Source organism: Vulpes vulpes, chromosome X, assembly GCF_048418805.1.
Source record: "Vulpes vulpes isolate BD-2025 chromosome X, VulVul3, whole genome shotgun sequence".
Classification (NCBI taxonomy): domain Eukaryota; kingdom Metazoa; phylum Chordata; class Mammalia; order Carnivora; family Canidae; genus Vulpes; species Vulpes vulpes.
In genome coordinates this window covers 64,398,079-64,412,373 of record NC_132796.1, presented here as the reverse complement: position 1 = coordinate 64,412,373, position 14,295 = coordinate 64,398,079, and the positions used below count along the sequence as shown (strand labels likewise).

The window sequence follows — 14,295 nt, the reverse complement described above, 5'->3', positions numbered from 1 at the left end:
AGTGAGATTGCACTCCAACTTCACTAAACTTCACTTACTAAAACTCAGTATGAGATAGGTCAATCCCAAACCATATACAAGGGTGTTTGTGTTTAGAATAGTTTATACTATTATCCTACAGCGTGTATGATGAGGGTGCCATTATAATGATTCTGTAGTGCATCTGAAGCTACTATAGTATGATTTCAATCATAGCAGCTAATTAATATGTTAATAACTATTAACCAGATTAGACTAACTCCTTGCTAAAGTCTCCTCTGGGATGCTACTATACTGGTTATTATCAGCTTACCTAGAAGGTGGTCAGGAAAAGAAAAAAAGAACCTAGTAATTTTCTCTTCTTTCTGCTTCTTACAAGTGCTATTTGGTGAGAGAGGAAACTGAAACTAAAGAGTATGCTGAAATGTAGGGAATATCTGTACTTTTTTTAATACTTGTTTTCTCTCTTCATCATAAATAGTGCTATTTGAAGGCTGGATATGTCTTTTTGTGAAACAATGTACATTCCAGTTAACAGAAATTCTCAGAATAAAATAATACAAAAAAGGAATGGATTAATGCCTAGTGGTAGTTTAGAATTATATGTTACCTGGGTAAATTTTCATACCTGTGGTGGAAGTAATGGCAGCCTGATATAAGAAAGCAACATCGCTAGGTCCTGTTGTCTAGCCTGAACATCATGCCCCACCCAGTGCATTAGAGCATGGAATATTGTTTCTTCATCAGGCACATTAATGTCATCACTGCACAGAAGTTTTGAAATTTCATTAGCTGGAAGCAGGAGGAATTCTTGGTTCTTTATTACCTCAATGAAGTGTTCCTAGAAAAGAAAGATCTTTTACTGAAACTTTTACTTTAGAAATATCTTAACAAAATAAGCATATGAAAGCATTTCACATTGTTGAAATTAAGAAAATATGAGAGAGACAGATATATGCATTTATAACAAATAGATGTCATTGCTGCCTGTGAAAGAGGGTAAGGGGAACCTTCTGAAGCTGAGGAGCAAAATGTTTCCACTGAGAATTATTTATTGAACACAACAAAAGGGCTTAACTGTTTCACAGGCCACATGGGTAGTGTTCGAGTTGTTACAAATGCTTTTTCTCTCCAAGCTGTTGTAGGTAGCAACAACTTATGACCCCAAAAGTGACTGATTTTGAGTTGATCTTTAGCAAAAAACCTTAAGAGGAAGGCTGGAAATTTTCAAGGTAGAGGCTATGTTAAATACCTGGGAAAGGTAGCTTTGTGCATTTGAGGGGGCAACATATTGAATTCCTTTGAGATGAGATAAACAGATTAATGAAAAACTCTTCTCTTATGGAAAAACATGATCTTTTATTAACCAAGGCAAATATATATTTTACAATGGATAATATACAAATTTAGGACAATCTAAAAGGGATTCCGATGGAGTTATATTTGGGAGGGAGGTGTTGGGGTTGTCTTTCAATTATTATATATTATTACTTAATTCTCTCTTTGTCACAGGGTTATATTTTATGAAGTATCAAATTTCAGGCCTCTGTATTTCAATTTTTTCATGAAAATACCACTATATTTTTCTTATTTATAATGTTGCATATTTTTCTATGACAACACAGTTATCATTCACAACATTTTTCATAGTAAAAAAGGCTCAAGTTCTAAATGTGAAAAAATATACTTCCAAAATGGAGATAAACTTGTCTAGTTGGTAATTTATTTTGTACAATAAAGAGATAATCTTGAATCAGCTTAAAACAGCCTCTAAATAAATTGGGGGGAATCTTGGATGAATCTAATCACTCCCTCAGCTCCACTCAGAGTTTAGTTATTTTGGAAGTGCCTTAGCTTAATAGTAAAATTATTAATACAAAAACCACTATTTGATAGCCCCATCAGGGAGCTCTAATACCATAAATTCCAAGCTAAACTGCCTATTTAAATGAAGAGCCCTTTTGTGATTAAGATGAACAATTGAGAGAGGATGGTGTTTTTATTGTAACCAACGTCCCTGGTTGAAAACGCTCTCACTTACAGCAATGTAATGCAACTAGTACTACAAATAATAATACATTAGATTTATACAGTACATCATACTTTCACAAACATTAAGTCAAAAAAATCCAGCCACATTAAGTCATCACCAATGTGATCTTGTGGGAGGTCAAATTATTCTGATGAGAAAACAGGCTATGTGAATTTTTTGGTTTCCTGTGCAATAAATGACAAAGTATAGACAAAAACCTAAGTCTCCAGGTCTACTCCATTTTGTTCAACACTGTGACTGCCTTTCATAAGTGACACAATTTTTATGAATGGGTTAAGAAAAAAAACATAAAACAGTCTAAAAAATGTGGTTACCTATTAGGTCATGTATGTAAACTCTGAGAGTTTATATCATTATGTCAATATGATAAAAGACCTTATATTCCATTCTCCTATCTACTCCCCAATGAAAGAAAAGAAAAATAGTAAATGAGACTGAGAGATAGAGTGAAGGAGAGAAAGAGATTGGCTCAGTTGTAAAACCTACTCAATAGCTAATGTGGATCATAGAAAAATCTATCAAATTTGGTTATGCATTTGAAAAAAAGAAATCACTCAAATGATGTATATGATGATCACATTTATAGCAAGCAATTAGAGTTTAGGATAGAATTTGTTATGGCTCCAGAGAAACTTCCTGATGAGAATATTAAAATTGTTTGGCAATATAGTAACTTAGTCTAAATAAAAAATTAATATATTGGTTTAAATGATCTACATATGATACTTCATTATCCACTATTATGGGGAAATATTTAGTTAAGCTTAATGATTAATTTTAAATTGTTTTATTTTGGAATTATTTCGTTTCCAATTTCAGGGTAAACACTTTCTTTTATGTACCTTCCCAAGAGGTTTGATATTTATTTTTTAATTCACACTTACTTTGTTGTTAAACTTACTAAATGAGCGTACCATACTTGCTGAGTGTTTCATCAATGCAGATTACTATTTATAGAATTATGATGGCTAATTTAATGTGTCAACTTACTTACCCACGGAATGTCTAGACTTTTGATCAAACATTATTCTGAGTGTGTCAGTGAGGATGTTTCTGAATGAAGCCCATTCTCATTAGGGAGGGAGATCTGTTATACTCAGTCTATGATTCAAAGGTTTGTAATTGAGTCTTGAGAGATTAACATTATTCTTAAACATTAAAACTATTTGTATTTTATAATACCAATACAGTATTACAAAAGCATTATGATAGCAAGATCTTTGCTTACCTCGCTTCATTTATACTAGATACTAAGACAACTAAAGAAAGGGAGCTAAGTAAGACAACAGTATTTTTGTGCACATCCTACTTTAACACTCAGTTTCACTCACATAATAAGAAAAGGAAAACAAGTCACTTTGAGCAACAAAACATAATTCAAGCTGTTTATCAGAATGTGTTCTGTCTGTGAGAGTAAGATACCAGATAAGAAATTTAATATTTAGTTTAAGAATTTAAGTAAATTAACAAGTAGTTTTAATGTTTGGCTTTTGTGGTAGGATTAATCTTTGAACTATACAACTGATGTTCCTACAGACTATATGGCAACTGTATTTAGCACATAGGAGTATATGTAATACAGTTAGATTACATATATTAAAATATCAGGCCATTATAATATAATTCTCCCCATAATGGCATAGTTTCAGGACTTTGTTTAAAACTTCTAATTTGGAAAAATAACTAGGGATGGGAAAAAGGAGAAAGTTTTTTTTAAAGAATTTATTTATTTATTCATGAGACACACACACAGAGAGAGGCAGCGACACAGGCAGAGGGAAAAGTAGGCTCCCTGGGGGGACCCTGATGTTGGACTTGATCCCAGGATCATGCCTTGAACAGAAGGCAGAAGCACTCAACTGCTGAGCCACCCACGTATCCCAAGAATCTGGAGAAAGTTTTGCTAAGCAAATTTAAAGAATTCTAATATTATAAAGTTGAAAAAATTAAGATCTGTATGAAATTCTAGCAAAATATTGTTTATATGCATCTCAATTCTGAATTCATATTGTTAGTTTTAGTTTTACATGTGATTCTCTATTGTTTGCTTTTATATATCCGTCTTTTATTTTTAAATCTTAAATAACTATAGCAATTTTTGTAGTTTGAAATATTTAACTCTTTGTTTGGGTTTCACAGAAAGAGCCATCTGATATTTTTCCTGCTTCAGATGTTCAAAAGTTCATTTTCTTTTAATCATGGAATTATTAACATTAATGGTAATTTAATATCCTCTGACTACTTTCTCTTGCCTCCCTACAGACAATATATAATATATATTTCACCTCACTGTCACTTGACTGAATACAGATAGTCTTATCCAATGGATGTTTTTAAAGAATTAACACATACAAACATGTTCAGTTAATTTATTATAATTACTGATAGAATTGACAAGGATTTTAAGTTAAGTTTAGTCAAGTTAAAGGATTGAACTTCAAATTGTTTTTAACCGAAATAGATATTTTTTGTTACAACATAAAATATCCATTCAGGGGATCCCTGGGTGGTGCAGCGGTTTGGCGCCTGCCTTTGGCCCAGGGCGCGATCCTGGAGACCCGGGATCGAATCCCACATCGGGCTCCTGGTGCATGGAGCCTGCTTCTCCCTCTGCCTGTGTCTCTGCCTCTCTCTCTCTCTCTCTGTGACTATCATAAGTAAATAAAAATAATAAAAAAAAAGATTTAAAAAAAATATCCATTCAGAATTGACTGATTTTGATAGTGCTTAAGCTCTTCTAGTTAACATTGGTATATTAATTAGTCTTGTCTTATTGAAAGTTATTTAACTTTCATTAGAAATCATAATGTATACAATTATAGAAACTTAAGTTCTAATATTACAAAAAGTCAGGGACAAAGAAAGAAATACACTGATTTAACAATGAGCAGAAGCATGAATAGATATTTTTCCAAAGAATACCTACAGGTGGCCAACATACACATGAAAAGATGATCAACATCACACATCATCAGAAAAATACAAATGGGGCAACCCTGGTGTCTCAGTGGTTTAGCGCCAACTTTGGCCCAGGATGTGATCCTGGAGACCAGGGATCGAGTCCCGCATCAGGTGCCCTGCATGGAGCCTGTTTCTCCCTCTGCCTGTGTCTCTGCCTCTGTGTGTGTGTGTGTGTGTGTGTCATGAATAAATAAATACAATATTTTTTAAAAAGAAAAATACAAATGAAAACTACAATGAGATATCACTTGTCAGAATGGCTAAAACTAATAGCACAAGAAACAAAAGATAATGGTGAGGATGTGGAAAAAGGGGAACTCTCTTACACTGTTAGGGGGAATGCAAACTGGTACAACCACTCTGGGAAAAAAGGATGGAAGTTACTCAAATAGTTAAAAATATAACAGCCCCACCATCCAGCAATTGCACTACTATGTATTTACCTAAAGAATACAAAATAAACCACATCTTCTTGTGGTTTATGTATACAATGGGATATTACTCAGCCATTAGAAATGACAAATACCCACCATTTGCTTCAAGGTGGATGGAACTGGAGGGTATTATGCTGAGTGAAGTAAGTCAATCGGAGAAGGACAAACATTATATGTTCTCATTCATTTGGGGAATATAAATAATAGTGAAAGGGAATAGAAGGGAAGGGAGAAGAAGAAATGGGTAGGAAATATCAGAAAGGGAGACAGAACATAAAGACTCCTAACTCTGAGAAACGAACTAGGGGTAGTGGAAGGGGAGGAGGGCGGGGGCTGGGGATGAATAGGTGACGGGCACTGAGGGGGGCACTTGACAGGATGAGCACTGGGTGTTATTCTGTATGTTGGCAAATTGAACACTAATAAAAAATAAATTTATTATTAAAAAAATAATACAAAATAATAATTAGAAGGAATACACGCACCCTAAAGTTTATAGCAGCATTATCACAACTGCCAATGGAGAGATCCCAAATGTCCATCAGCTGTTAAATGGATAAATAATAAATTTATATATATAACTCGATATGTATTATATATATACACACAATGAAATATTACTCAGCCATCAAAAAGAATGAAATCTTGCCATTTGCAACAACGTGGATGAAGCTACAGTGATGTAACAGACTCTTGTTCTGTAGAGAACAAACTGATGATTACTAGAAAAGAGGTGGGTGGGGGATAGGTTAAATAAGTGATGAGGGTTAGGAGTGCACTTGCTGTGAAGAGCACCAGGTACTGCATGTATATGTTGAATCACTAAATTGTACACTTGAAACTGATAGTGCTCTGTATGCTAACTGAAATGTAAATAAAAACTTAAAAGAAATCAGGAATAATATATTTTCCTAATACTGTGGATTCAAATTGAAATATGTGCTTGGCTCAGGGGTTTAGTGCCTGCCTTCGGCCCAAGGCGTGATCCTGGAGTCCTGGAATTGAGTCCCACATCAGGATCCCTGCATGGAGCCTGCTTCTCCCCCTGCCTGTGCCTCTGCCTCTCTCTCTGTGGGTCTCAAATGAATAAATAAATAAAATCTTTTAAAAAAAGAAATATGTACTTATATGCTTTATGTTTTGCAGTATTTTCATTTCTCCAAGCTTTGAGATTTAAGTACACTTTTTCAATTTACAAAATGAGAAACATTGTTTTTCATTGTACTCATTGTTTGAGTACAGCTTGAATTATATGAATAATTTATAAATAACTTGCACATAATGGATATTAGATAAAAATTTTGTCTGGTTCAAATTATATAATTATATAAATTTTTATCGGTCTTTAATTTTATACCAACATTAGAATCTTTACTTTGCAAAGGCTGTATATATATATATATTATATATATATATATATATATAATATATATTCTATAGTATATATACACACACTTATACATTATATATTGATATACACATATATGCACATGTACACATATATATTAGTAAAGAAATCAGTAAGTTAGCTATTGGGTTAGTATAACATTATTACAAGTTAATTTGAAGCAATTGATTTTACCATTGTGTAATTATGTGCCACACTTAAGAGCTCTGTACAACCCTGGGCATCTCCAAATGACCGAATCCCTAAACAGTTTGATGGATGGAGCTGCTTTATGAGATAATTGGAGCAGACTTCAATGACTTGAGTCAGCTGCAAGAGACAAGCTGCAGCCAGCAAATTTTCAATAGTATCTTCTTTTAGCTGCAGGACACCTAGATGGTTTGAAAAAGTAAAGAATGATTATATGTCCAATAAAGTAAGACACAAATGTGCTCATTAGGTGAACTTTTCAATTTCTGTCATTACTAGGGCCATCTTTTCTAGGGCATAGCATTCACTATGGGAATACCTTTCAAGGTCGCCATATGCAAGGAAGTCCATAAAAACACTAATAAAATGGATGCAGGGAGCCAGGCTAGATTATCAAATGTAGCAAAGGAACAGTGAACACCATTATTGCAAAGAACAGTAATATGTTATTTGTCATCTTAGACCTGCCTCTAAATCTTACATCAAAAACTGTAAATACTATGACTCAGGGAGTATTATATCATATTGTGTAAGGACCATACAATTGCCCATACACGTAACTATCATTTGTAGGGCAATAATTTTTTTGATAAATAAGTAGATCACTAAGATTATATGTCTATATTTTTGTGTTTGTGTCTGCATTTATTAGCTGATAAGGATGAGTTTACTAAGGTATTATACCTGGAACTAACACCTGGCATTGTCTCAATTAAGAAAAATAATATTGCCAACAGTCCTCAAATAAATGTTTGTATGATCATTTTCTTAGATATAAAAAAGTGACTCTGTTTGAAAATATCGATGAAGAGATTTTTTTTTATAATGAGATCAGAGCTATTTATTTCCTTTATATTGAGATATTATATATATACACACACACATATATATATATATATATAAATTTTCAGAGGAAGCATTGTTAATGACTTACTGCAAATGTTGTAAGTTATTTTCATAAGTTATATTCCTTTTTTGTTTTAGCCAACCTATATGTAATTTTAAAAAATGATATTTCATATGGGACATATATACTATAAACTATTTCCTTATATTTTTCCTTGTAAAATGTCTTAGTATGGATGCTACATGGTTTCATATGCATAAAGAAAAGAGAAATAGAGACTGTGATATGCTCTGTATTTGTTTCAACCTCTAAAATATGGTGCAAAAGGGTCTCATCCATCAGCAGACTTTTTTGAGTTGTTTTTTTTTTGTTTCTTTGTTTGTTTGTTTATTGTCATAGATTTTGATGAGAGACTGCTGCATGTATCTCATGAGACCCAGAGAAGTTATAGACTATTCTCAGATACATATCTAAAGATTCACCTGCTACAGACATTGAAATTTGGCCTGATTATTAAAAATAATATTCATTTTTAATGAACAAAATCATAAAGCTCCTAGAAGAAAACAGTAAAAAAAATTCCTTGACATTTTTCTTGACAATTTATTGGATAATAAACCAAAAGACAGGCCACAAAAGCTAAAATAAACAAGTGGGACTACATCAATCTAAAAATCTTCTGCATAGAGAACGAAATATAAAATTTATTGAAAAGGCAATCTGCAGAATGAGAGAAAAATATTGCAAACCATATATCTGATAAGGGGCTAATATCTGAAATATATAAAGGACTCCTACAATTCAATAGCACAAAAGCAAATAATCCAATTAAAAAAGATCAAGTAACCTGGATAATTTTTTTTTCCAAAGATAACATACAAATTACCAATAGGGATATGAAAAGGTGCTTAATATCACTAATTACCAGTGAAATGTAAATCAAAATGCATAGCTGTTAAGATGGCTATTATCAAAAAGATAAGGTATAACCAATGTTGGTGAGACTTTGGAGAAAAGGAAACCTTTATGCACTATTTGTGGGAATGTAAATTAATAAAGCTTTATGGAAAATGATATGGTCATTCCTGAAAAAATTAGAAAATGAAACTACCATATGATCCAGCAACCATAATTATTTATACAAAGAAATGAAATCAGGATTTTTAAGATGATTTTATTTATTTATTCATGAGAGACAGAGAGAGAGAGAGAGAGAGAGAGAGAGAGGCAGAGACATAGGCAGAAGGAGAAACAGGCTTCGCGCAGGGAATCCAATGCGGGACTCGATCCCAGGACCCCAGGATCACACCTTGAGCCAAAGGCAAACACTCAACCGCTGGGCCACCCAGGCATTCCTATGAAATCAGGATCTTAAGAGATATCTGCATTTCCATATTTGTTGCAGTATTATTTACTATTATTATTTACTTATTATTTACTATTATTATTTATTTGCTAAGATATGGAAACAATCAAACAACCTAAATGTCCTTCAAAGGTTGAATGAATAAAGAAAATGTTTATACATTTTTTTTCTCTGATTTCACAGAAATGGCAGGTACATTGGTGGTTGCTAGTGGCTGGGACTGGGGAAATGGGGAGGTTTAGATCAAAGTGTAAAGTTTCAGTTATAATAGTTCTGGTGATCTAACATATAGTATGCTGTGTTTAGTTAATAACATGGTATTGGGTACTGTATACTTGAAACTTGTTGAGATATATCTTAAGCATTTTCACCACAAAAGGAAATTAACTATTTGAGATAATGTACATTATTATCTTCATCTTTGTAAACATTCCACTTATATATGCATAGTAAATTATCACATAGTATACTTTAAAATATATATTTGTCAATTGTCCCTCAAGACAGTTGGAATAGATAAATACTTCTAATCCCCTAAACTTATCTTGTTACCTTTGCCTTATAGTTTGAGTAAATATGACTTTATTATTTCAAAAGAAGAGACAAAGTCTTTAATATAGACATGGAATACTACACTTCTAGTTTTACAAATGAGAATGGGGGCCATATGTGGCTCAGCTCGTTAAGCATCCAACTCTTGATTTCAGATCAGGTCATGATTGCTGGGTCTTGAGATAAAGCCCTGCATGGGATTCTGTGCACTGAGCATGGAGTTTGCTTGAGATTCTCTCTCCTTCTCCCTCTGCCCCTCCTCCCGCTTGCACACACTTTCTAACTAATAAATAAATAAATAAATAAATAAATAAATAAATAAATAAATCTTTTTTAAAAATGGGAATGTACCCACACCATTCAGGAGAGAGACAGACATGTCCTTTTGTGTTAAAATAGCTTTATTCTCTCATGGTCAAAAATTTTATGGCATATTATTCACCTCTTATTCTTTTATACTACTGAATTTAGATTTTGATTCTGCTCCTTACTACCTTGGGAAAATTACTTAACTAGTTGATCCTTCAATTTTCTCATTTCTAGAGTAGGAATAATAATAATGTAGATTATCTTATATAGGGCATTTGTGATGATTGATTGACTTAATACATTTCACTTTACCTGTGTAAGCATACTGCACCAAGGAATTAAGTGCATTAGGATCAATTCCTTCCATCCTGACCTCTTCTTGTTTGGCTTCAAGCACATCATTAGTAAACATTGCAGCAAAATAATCAGACACTGCACTGAGAACCAACCTTGAAATAGGAATGTTTCATAGGAACTTAAGTTAGTCTGTAGTTTCATCAAAAACATGAAATACAATCAGTAAGTTTGTAACACTGCTGAGTTTGTTATCCACATAAATTTTTCACAGTAAAGTGTAGTGAAATTTGAAAGGTAAATTAAGTAAGTTGATTTTCTTTTGAGGATTTGTGCTGTTTTAAATCAATTTCTCTAAAGTTTGGTTCTTCTAAATATCACACAGGGAAATGGAACATATATACTAATACTTTTTCAATGTAGGAAGATAAAAATATATTTTCTTCAGTGTTCTAATTTGTTTTCAAAGGACCAATTCATTCTCATTCACGTGCTATATTCACAAAATGATCTGTCTGCATAAGGATGCTTACCGATGGGCTGGGATTCGGAGGTGTCCAGCAATAAGTAATACATCACACAGCTGTTCCTCTTTCAGGTAGTTCTCCATTTTGTGAAGAGTTTGCTCTGCGTGGTTTACAGCATGGAACTGCTCCTCGGACCTGCTGACATTCATAGCTTCAGGATTTTGTGTATCCAATCTGAAAGGGGAGTAAGAGGGAGAATATGATTTGCTGAGTGTGAAAATGTCCAGCAGAAATTTGGGCACATCAAATTCTAAAAGAAATGTACTGGGTTAAAGTAAAATTTAAATTTGCCCTCTGATCCTAAATATTTCAGTATGATTACTGTCTAGCTTCCCATTAAATTGAAATGTGATGGTTCATATTTATACTTAGAATGGAATCATAAATGTGTATAGTACCATTGTAGGACTAGTGGTAATTTTTACATGCATAAACATAAACTTAAATATGCCAGCTTCTTTTTTTGATTTTTATTGGTACCACAGTTATGTAATTAGGCATAAAATTGTAGGGATGATTCAAAAACTTTTCAAATTTGATTATGTCCTGAAGCTTCTCCATGGGATACTCATTATACATCAGAAATATTTCCTAAAGAATTTCAAACTTGAGTTCATAACATTCTTTACAAGGTCAGTGCCGTCAAGAAAATATACAATTTCCATATTTTATATATTTTTCCAGATTTATTGAGACATAATTAACACATAACATTGTGTGAGTTTAAGGTGTACAGTGTAATGATTTCATACATGTATAGATTGTGAAATTATTACCATGATAAGGTTAGTAAAAACGTCTGTCACTTCACAGAGTTACCATTTTTAATGAGTGTGGTGAGAACATTTAAGATCTAGGGTCTTATCAACTTTCAAGTATACAATACAGTATTGTTAACAATAGTCACAAGGCTGTATATTAGATCTCCAGAGCTTATTCATGTTTTTTTTCCCAGACCAATGGATTTTATTTTATTTCTTTCCTATTTTAATTTAAATTCAATTAACCAACATATAGTAGTACATCATTAGTTTCAGATGTAGAGTTTAGTAATTCATCAGTTGCATATAACACCCAGTGCTTATCAACATACCCTCCTTAATACCCATCATCCAATTACCCCATACCCCTGCCCACCTCCCCTCCAGCAACCCTCAGTGTGTTGCCTATAGTTAAGAGTCTCTCATGGTTTTTCTCCCTCTCTGATGAATTCCCATTTAGTTTTCCCTCTCTTCCCCTATGATCCTCTGTACTGTTTCTTATATTCCACATATAAGTAAAACCATATGAGAATTGTCTTTCTCTGACCACTTTCACTCAGCATAATACCCTCTAGTTCCATCCACGTTGATGTAGATAGTTGGCATTCATCCTTTCTAATGGCTGAGTAATCTTCCATTGTGTATATATATGCCACATCTTCTTTATCCATTCATCTATTGATGGAAATCTTGGCTCTTTCATCTTCTAACTGGAAGCTTCTACCACTTGACTATTTAGGCAAATATGATGACTTGAATTCACAATGATGCAAGTTGTCTTCATGTTTTCTCAGCATCACACAATGGTGGAATTTAAATACTAACACAAGCATATAGAAGCTTATGATCAGTAGAAGATTAAATCCTTAATGGTTGGATGAACACAAATACTTTGCTTATGGTCTTTGTTTCTTTTAGGCATCATTTTACAATCATTAGTTTTAGGTTCCCCCACCCCCAATTCAGCCTGTGTTTCTCTGAAGACAATTGGGCCAGGGTGACGTTATTCTCTGTTTAATTTAAATAAATGATTCATCTCTGAATCTACTTTTTTGTCTCTGAATCTTCTTAACCTCTAAAGACTCTTTGGGACATTCAGTCACAGTATTACATGGATAATTAGGTTGGCATGGTATGAATATCCTTAGAAATTGTCTGCTACAAAATGTGTTTGTTTTTGAAAGGAACAATACTTTTTCACCATAGGTTAAAAACATCCAGGTTCCCCTTAACTCAGTTACCATAATCTTTTCTCTGCTCAAATAATGGTTTGGTTTACATTGAGTCAATCAAATGTTCAATGTCAATGCCGTATTATCTTAGCATTCCTCATGTATATTCCATCATTTATTGCAGAGGAGCATATTCTAAAGCAGGAATATATTTTGGGAAGTTCTGGCCAGGAAATAATATTATTCTGTGAAATTTCATCAGCCTAATTTGGTTAAGGACAAAAAAATCATCTTTAATTATTAACTATTTGGGGATGTATTTACTTGGGCATGCAAATTTATTAGATATCTGCAGTATTTTTTATGATTAAAATACAGATTTTTAGAATCTAAAAATCCTATCAATATGAACCATGCATAATTTTGTTATGTTTCCAAATACAAAGGCAACTGCATCTTGTGTCTCATTAAGAAATAAGAAATTAGGGGCATCTTGGTTGCTCAGTGGTTGAGCATCTGCCTTCAGCTCAGGTCATGATCCCAAGGTCCTGGGATCAAGTCCCACATTGGGCTCCCTGCAGGGAGCCTGCTTCTCCTGCTGCCTAAATCTCTGCCTCTCTCTGTGTCTCTCATGAATAAATAAACAAAAATCTTTTTAGAAAATATTATAAAAAATAAGAAATTAATATTCAAAAAATTGGCTATATCAAACTATAGCATCCAAAATATAACATGCATAGTAACCAAAATTATAAAATATTAAAATCTGTTCTTGATCATCACCTAACCAGAATATAATAAAACAAGCCAAAAAAGCATACCAACAATTAAAACTAAACTTTTGAAAAACAACCCAATCTGAATAAGTTCCCAGAGCTCATAAACTACAATTCTCTTGTCTCCATTTTAGATACTGTAATGTCAGGTCAGATGTTATAATGGAAGCCAATGCATTAGAGAATGTTCTTCCCTTTTCATTATTGTATGGTATATAGATGGTGACAAGAGAGGCAGCATGCTGAAATGGAAAAAAAAAACACTAAAATACCTAGATTTAGTTCCTGCCCTTGTACATACAAGCTGAATGATCTCGGGCAACTCACTATATCTTTCTAAGCTTTAATTTTCTCCTACGAAATGGAGATAAAAATAATACTAATACCAATACTACCAAAAGTAATGCTTATGTCACAGGGTTCTTCAGATGATTATATGAGAAAATGTACATAAAAATTTCTGTACATTTTTGTAAATTTGTGATATAATCAGGTATATATGATTACAATAAGTTTTTATGACTTGAGGCTTTTATATGTAATGTTAGTGATAACCAAAAATGAAATATCTATAGAATATTCACAATTAAAAATGAGGAGGGAATTAAAACATTTCAATTCAAGAAAATCAACAAGTAGAAATAAAGGCAGTAATGGAACAAATGAA

General features: G+C 33.0%; 1 protein-coding gene across 14 annotated transcripts in view; it reads right to left on the bottom strand.

Moving 5' to 3' along the window:
- The window catches only part of KLHL4 (kelch like family member 4), a 150,357-nt gene that overhangs the window by 61,964 nt on the left and 74,098 nt on the right, over positions 1–14,295 (bottom strand). For 6 of the 14 annotated variants that reach the window (XR_011998363.1, XR_011998366.1, XM_072745037.1 and 3 more), the window contains exons 2-6: positions 10,926–11,093; positions 10,411–10,547; positions 7,010–7,206; positions 5,913–5,972; positions 608–820 (exon numbers count right to left, since the gene is read on the bottom strand). Coding sequence is in view for 8 of the 14 variants with exons in the window: in XM_072745037.1 (XP_072601138.1) it covers positions 608–820; positions 5,913–5,972; positions 7,010–7,206; positions 10,411–10,547; positions 10,926–11,093 (775 nt within the window). In the remaining 6 variants the exon portion in view is untranslated. The remainder of the gene's footprint in view (positions 1–607; positions 821–5,912; positions 5,973–7,009; positions 7,207–10,410; positions 10,548–10,925; positions 11,094–14,295) is intronic. The other 8 variants (XR_011998365.1, XR_011998364.1, XR_011998367.1 and 5 more) reach the window with 3 other exon arrangements.